Genomic DNA, 7,804 nt, shown 5'->3' with positions numbered 1-7,804 from the left:
TGAATAAAAATATAACTGGTTGCTTAAAACGTTTACACAGTAAGGTATCTGTTAAATGTGTCCAAAAATGTGGAAAAGCAACTCAGGTTTGTTAGCTGTTTGAGAAATTTTGTTCTCGCCCACTACGTTGCTCACATCCTGTGCATCTCCTGGGGGCTAAGCCCCCCTTGTCCTTAAAACCTAGTGACACCCCTGGTGGAGTACAAGGAAATCTATGGTAGATGGGTTCTTTTCATACCATAAAAATATGGGTACATGGTGACCAAAGCTAAGAAAGAACAATGGAGCAGTGGTTAGAGCTGTCGCCTCATGGCAAGAAGGTCACAGGTTCTCCCTGTGGATGCATGAATTTTCTCTCGGTACTCTGGTTTCCCCCCACAGACCAAAACATGCACGTTAGGATTAATTTTAGACTCTAAATTGTCCCTCGGTGTGAGTGAGAGTGTGAATGGTTGTTTGTCTCGTTTGTCTCTTTGTGTCCCTGTGATGGACTTGTGACCTGTCCAAGGTGTCCTCCGCCCTCCCATAATGACTGCTGGAGATCGGCACCAGCTCCCCCATGACCAAGAAAGGAAAAAGTGTTTTTTTTGTTGGTTGACTTTTGAGCATGTTCAAAACATTTGTGCGGTTAATTTTACTCTCAAATAGTCATAGAGTATATCTATGTATCTGGCATCTCAAACAATTTTCATTATAGTTTTTATAATTTTTAAGCACTACAGCTGCACGGAAGCTCTCCTTATGATAGAAAACACCTGAGCCTACAGCCCCAAATGTCCAGGTCTAGAAAGTAACTCTGATAGTAAATAATATGGTCCAAATGTACCTATTATTTAAAGAATGTACTCCAGTAGGTTGAATCATAAACATGGAGACAGTTCTGAAGGTTGTTACATAGCAAGCCAAGATGGGTTTGATTTGGGTAACGACATGATGCGCACCGCCTAGAATAAAATATGGCAAGCCTTGCATCTAAACATTAGTTGCAATTTTCCAAAAATGGTCACATAAAATGCAATTGGACGGCTCACTGTTTGGTTGAAATACTGATTTTATTCTCAAATTAAAAACAAGTATCCAGATATGAATGTCATTCAAGTATGTCTTTATGTCTTCTAAAGTCATTAGTATCTTAATGTATTAACTGAATAGATGTATTAGCGTTGTCACAGAGAAAGAAATAGAAAAATAGGTTCAATAGCTTTTTGTTTCTAATCTATTCTCCATAATAAAATTGTCAAACAAGTACAGAACTACAAAACAAAACAATTCAATTGCTATTTTCCTATTTTTTGGACAAATATACCTACACTGTTTTGTAGGAAGGGGCCACATGGACATTCATACAAACATTAATGGACATATTTAATTAATTCATTTTGATTTTGAGACCACAATGGTAACAGAGACTTCCAACCAAATTCTCTCTTGAATCTAAGCTTCTAAATTAAATTGGTTGAACTGAGGTTTTATAAAATTGCTCTTATAGTGCACAGGCTGTTTCAGGCATTTTGAAAGAGCACCAACATTTGAGTGGCCTATTATGAGTGGTGTCATTCTATCGCTGCATTGGTGAAACATGCATTTGGAGAGCTGCACCACTACGAGGGCCAGCCAAAAACACCTACAGAGCAGATGTCAGGAAGAGGGTTTGTGAAGGTTTGTGTGTGAATGTGAGAGTGGGTTTTCTGTTAAGCAGTTAATGGCAGCGTTGGCTTTCATTTGCATGCCACAACAATGATAAAATGATAAAATCAGTTCAGGAAAGAAAATGCTTTTGTGCTGTGTCAGGTACTGTGTGTCTTTATGAAGATGAATGATAAAAAAAATGGAAAAATGAACCTTTGCTAAGCGAAACAAAATGACATCAAAGTCTAAACACAATACGAGTCAAAATTTCTTTTTACTTCTGAGCCTCAGTGAAACGTTATTGAGGATTACTGAGAATCTCAAACTTCTTGAATGGCTCAGTCTCAGTCTGAGACTGAGCCATTCAAGAAGTTTGAGAGGAAAATCCTCTTTCATGGAAATGCTAACAGTTACTGTTATTGCCTTCCATTGAAGGTGAAAGGTGTTCATATGTTTGTATTGTTAGCAAAATATCCTGTGATCCACTGAATGGATTTTAATGAACTCACATAATCAAAGGATGAACATCTATATCTGATTAACTTTTGAAATCAACATGATTCAAGATAGCTGCCGTATATAAGCAACAATTGCAAACACAAAAATAGCTAAAACTCAACTCATATTATTATTACATATATTGAGCTAAAATTGGACACTTACTCAAAGCACTAACTGATCCTGCAAGGTTTGTTTGTGAAACTTTGCCATTAAATACTGGAGTCAACTCTGTCGGTCTGTTAGCAAAATATATTATGAAGCACTGGACAGAGTTTAACCCAGTCCATTATGGCCACCACTGCCAACTGACCTTAGAAAACATATAAATAGCAATAATTTTTGATATTGTGCTAAAATTTGTAATAGCTGACAGTCATTCCCAACATATCCTTCAAGTGCTGCCCATTGCATGACATCTTTGCTTACAGGGGACCTATTATGCTTCCATGAACAAGTCAGGATAGGTCTGTGGGCTGTACAAAACATGTTCATTACATTTAATACACAAAATCATTCTCAGATATTGAGATTTCACCTGATCAGTTCTGCTCGTTTTCAGCTCATTTCAGAATGAGCGGTTTTAGGGCTACCTCACTTTTATGCAAATTAGCTGCTGTTGGCCACGCCCCCAAACTCAGTGTCCCTCTCAAAACATAGAAACTCACTGAAGGATTAAACACTGCGGATCTGACCCACATTTATATCGTTATTAATTCAAACTCTGAGGGTTCTGACTTTGGGACAGGGGCTTTTAGAGTTTCCGAACCAACATTTGTCAAGTCAAACAGCAGCAATCAGCGGTCCGAAACCCGATTGGTAGCAGGTTGGGACAGCAGCAATATAGACATGTTCTATATTGGTGTCGACAACAGAACATTTTCCTTTTCCAGCAAACATTGTTCAGCGGTAAAACCAGCAGAACAAACGTGATGGTCTTCTTGTAATGAAGTGGGCGGAACTTCACTTGGGTTGCTGGGTGAGGGGCTGGGCTTGGCTTGGGGTTGCTAGGTAACAAGAATTGTGATGCAACAATCCCAAGGTTTTTGAAACAGGTTGTTTTGCAGACACCAGAAAACATTAACTTATTGTTAAAAAACGTCTGGGTGTTTATTTTTCTGTGCTTGGACTGTTTCTAGTAGCAGTAGATACCCAAATGGAAGTACAAAAACAAGCAAAAAGGGAATTTAGCATAACAGATCCCCTTTAAAACTTTGTCATTACCTGTTAGAGTCAACACTGTCTGTTAGCAAATTATCTCCTAAAATGTTGGACAAATTTTAATGAAATTCTCAGAAAGTAATCAATAAATGGACGTCTACAACTGAGTGACTGTAGGAACAACCCAATTCAAGATGGCCACTACAGCCAATTAACTTTTTCCAACAGAAAAAATGACTATAAGTTATTTAGATTTACAGATAATGAGTTTACATTTATGTGGTAAGAGCTGAGGGTCATCCTCAACACAGCCTCTGAGCATTACCACATCTTTCAAGATGTGTTGATGTCTGTAGCGGCTAAATGCATTCCCTCATGGAATGCTAATTACTGAAGTTATTGTAGGCGTACTTTTTTTTTTTTTTTTAGATAAAATCAAAGTTCACAAATAACTGAACATGTCAGAATATAGGGTACAAGACATAATACATACCATGTTTAGCTTTGAAATTTATGGAGAAACAGTCCAACAATGCTCAAATTAAAAGGTTAAATAAAGAGTAAATATTTCCAATGTTAAATGGGATCCAGTGTCGATTAGTTTGATTAAAGTGAAATTCTCTGAGAATGTCAGTTTGATTAATATGCTTATTTACCTTGAGAGCCCCACTGCAAGCTGCCTATTTAATGCCTGGAAATGTCGCAGTCCTAATTAAAAGTACATCTGTGGCTTCCTGCGCCCAGTGGGATATGCTCTCAGCCTCCATAGTGTAATTTACCAGGGCAATGCCCAGTTTGTCTGAGTGCTAGTCAACAAAGGGATTAATTTGCACTTACACATGTGACTGTGAAGGGTCTTTTTATGGGGAAGGGTAGATGAGACTCATGGAGCTACTGGTAGTGCACAAAATGGCTTTAGATGTTTGATGTTGAGATTTAATGTCAAGTTTTGGACGCGTGTTGATTGCAGCTTAGAAACGGTTATCGTTTAACATGACTTTGTTCATTAGTCATGATTGAATTTCCAATAAGTTTGATGATTTGATGCACATATTTAACTTGAACCTAACGTGTTGACAGTTTTAGAAAACAGCAGGAACTCAAATGCAAGACAGCTGGAAAACTTGAGATTAAAAGAGGAAGTGAAGTTCAAACTGAACAGCAAATCACAGCAGCAAAAGGTGCAGAGTGGCCAGAAACATTAAACAGAGAAGCCAGAATTATGAAAAGACAAACAGCCTGTTGAACAAGCTGGGAAACTTGTTGGGAAAATAAGAAAGACAACCAGTGGCAAGCAGAAGCTGCCCACAAACAAGTTAACACTATCAAACAATCAAACAAGGCAATATAGACAACAATCAACAACAAAAAAGACAGAAAAAACAAAACTTGTAAGCGAAAATCTCAGAATCGTGACAAATAAAACAGTGATTTCTTTTTTTTTTAGAAATTTTTGCTGCATAAACTATTGTTATATCTCTGTTTAATATTGATCCAGCAGTGGGTTAGCATAGCTTAATTTAGCATAATACTTGAAAACAAGTTTAAACGGTTTCCTGATTTATACTTTTTATGCATCACATTTGAACTCCGAGGTCAAAGTTTTAAAATTCAAAGTCAAAAATCTTACCGCCTGCTAAAATAGGATTTTTGTTCTGGAAAGTTGCAACTCTGAATGGGAACAAGTGGTTAAAGAATGATGATGAGTTGCACACATAGTGTTGGAAACCTCTAACCAAGTCATGCTAATAAGAGGAGGCTCCAGATAGATAAATAGATAATATGAAAAATGTAAGCTAAATGGGATGTTGCCAAATATTGTGTGTCGGTTCCTAACATTTTTTTATAGAACCAGTTAAGGACTAACTCTAGCATTAACTGTAACCTAACACTGTAACCTTTTTAGTGAAAAAACCTCTGTTTTGTAGCAGTCACTATGTCTTGTACCTAGATGTCTAAAGTTAAGGATTCTTATAAATGTTTTCCACTGCTCTTGAATTATGCAGACACTATATATGTATATAAATCCCATATGCTTTCACTTGATAGAATGCAAATTTGTGCATTTCCCTCAGGCATTTGGGAGAAAGTAATTAAGCACAGGACCCTTTGTCTTTGGAATGCTTTTTGAGTCATTTTCATCGCAGGATAAGAGAACTATCTGTCAAGAGAAAAGCTTTTATGTACCATTGAGTGTGCTGACTATTTTAATCTATTGTTCTTCTAGACATTTTCCTCAAAAGTTTTCCTGTGCGACCGGGGGAGCTGAAGGACAAACTCTTAATTATTAATGAGGAAGATGGAGGCCTGTCTGATGAGCACATCACCTCTCTGAGAAGGTATTACTGTGTGCCAAAAAATGCTGATTTGTATTCATTCCTTACAGTGTCACAGTTGAAGCTGAGCATTGAATGACTTTTTATTGTCCTAGTTAGAGAGCAGTTCATTCAGGTCACAGGCACAACTAGCAGCTTAGTAAACTGTCAACAAGGGATGGGAGTGCATGGTAAAAAGGACACATGGTTGGCACAGCACCCCTCACTGTATTTTATTCCTAAAAACAACCTTTTATCAGAGTGGCTTACTAATAAAACTTTTATCTTGGGTTATTTGTGGAAATGGAACCTATTGATGGCCCTCAGGAATAAGATTCTGAAAGCAGGTAAAATGCTTCCTGGTTCTTACCTGCAGTTTACTTGGTAGCTTTGGATGTTATTCTCCTGGAAGGCAAAAGTGATATAATGTATCGTGTGAAGGACTTTTTTTCATTCTATGAAAATATAATATATATTTTAATGTGCTTTGGCATCAGCCTGAGGAGAGAACCACTCCCAACAGGTGCTGCAATATTAATGGCTGGTGCTACTCCAGTGGCACACAGGACAACTCGTCAGGAAGTGAATTCCTCTAGTTTGAGGTCAGAGCATTAAGAAATGACACAAAGAAGAAGTTGGATTTGAAATGACTTGGGTTCAGACTCAGTGCCAGTGCGGAGATGGCTGCTCGCATCAGCGTCTTGCTGTTTTATGAGAGCTGACGAGAACCATCAGCCCCTCTTGGCTTTAAATAATTTCTCCAGGCCACTGAAAATCACTCTAATAGCTGCCGTCCAAAAGAATGAGTGAGGTGATATGATAACACAGACACACAAAGGTTTAATTGGAAAGTATGCATTTAAAAAAACAACAAAAAACAACAACTCCTACTTTGTTGTTTATAATATGATAAATTTAACTAAAATCAACCACATATTGATTGATGTTTTTTCTAAAAAAGATTTTTTTTTTAAAATCAGCACTGTATTTATTTCAGTGATGCTTTTCTCTGTAATTCGCAGTAAGTATACAATAGAAATGTAAAAAATTGTACATTTGATCAAATTTTTAAAGTATTGGAAAGTACCCCACTGAGCAACAACACAGTGTTCAGGTAAAATGGACTGACAAAAAAAAAGGTAATTTCAGCTGAAATCCCTATAATTTTAGATTCTTAAAAATGCTGCAAACATTTTTACCATCAGAATAAGTTGATTCATGGAACAAAATAGTTTATTAAATATTTAATTTCAAAACAACAACAATTCAAAAGTAGGGTGGTGTGTCCTTGAACATTAATGTGTGTGTGTCGATGTGTGTGTGTATATGTGTGCCTTGTGAATGTGTGGGAACTTTGGTAAATGTCTGGTTGTATCAAATATTCAAACTTAGAGTTGGAACAATTAGAGCTTCTTTGGAAATGAGACAAAATAATGAAACCATCAGAAAAAAAAACATTTCTCGTTGCTAGATCCTTGCTTTTATAATTACTGTCTCCACAGGTCCCATGGGGAAAAGTGTTCTACCCATTTACTGAGCGGCATTTGACTCTTTCACAATACATAGTGTGTACAATGATGTTATTCATAAATCACAGTTAAATATTTTTAATTGCATTTGTTTTGCATATTTTTATACAATTGTTGTTTAAGAATGTGGTCCATCTCGCCTTGACCCATTTCACCTGCCTGTTTCAGCTAAAATAGACCAGTAAAAGAAAATGGTTTTAATATAAAACCAAGGGTCAATTTAAAATGTTAAAACCTATCAAAACATTGAAAAATTAAGGGCTTAGCATTCCTTGAAGGAATGCATACCACCCACAACTTTTTATTGCCAGTTTTAAACTAAAATCCTCCAATGATGAGAAATGATGGTGTTATAGCTGTTTTAGTAAAATCTTGAAAAGAATGTTATGCATGATATCAGGCAATATGGGAAGATCTTGTGTGATCTGGTAGTGCTTAGAGTATATGTTGTTAATAACTCTCAGCTACTACCACATCAAACTTTAGCTTAATATCTGTAAAACTGACTGAGTTATAGACATTTTTGTGTTTGCTAAGTTAGCTGTTGCAGCCATCTTGTATTGGTTTGACTTGGTGTTGATATACATTCAGTGATTACTTTCTGGAAGTTTAGCTAAAATCCATCCACTGGTTCATGAGATATTTTGCTAACATAACAGATAAATGAACATG

The 7,804-nt window shown here is 36.7% G+C and overlaps 1 protein-coding gene across 2 annotated transcripts in view; it reads left to right on the top strand.

Annotated features, from left to right (window-relative positions):
* The window catches only part of LOC108237654 (formin-like protein 13), a 58,660-nt gene that overhangs the window by 15,847 nt on the left and 35,009 nt on the right, over positions 1 to 7,804 (top strand). For both annotated transcript variants that reach the window (XR_001808643.3, XM_017419252.3), the window contains exon 9: positions 5,516 to 5,627. Coding sequence is in view for 1 of the 2 variants with exons in the window: in XM_017419252.3 (XP_017274741.1) it covers positions 5,516 to 5,627 (112 nt within the window). In the remaining variant the exon portion in view is untranslated. The remainder of the gene's footprint in view (positions 1 to 5,515; positions 5,628 to 7,804) is intronic.

Source organism: Kryptolebias marmoratus, linkage group LG8 (assembly GCF_001649575.2).
Source record: "Kryptolebias marmoratus isolate JLee-2015 linkage group LG8, ASM164957v2, whole genome shotgun sequence".
Classification (NCBI taxonomy): Eukaryota; Metazoa; Chordata; class Actinopteri; order Cyprinodontiformes; family Rivulidae; genus Kryptolebias; species Kryptolebias marmoratus.
This window is presented reverse-complemented; position numbering and strand designations above follow the sequence as displayed.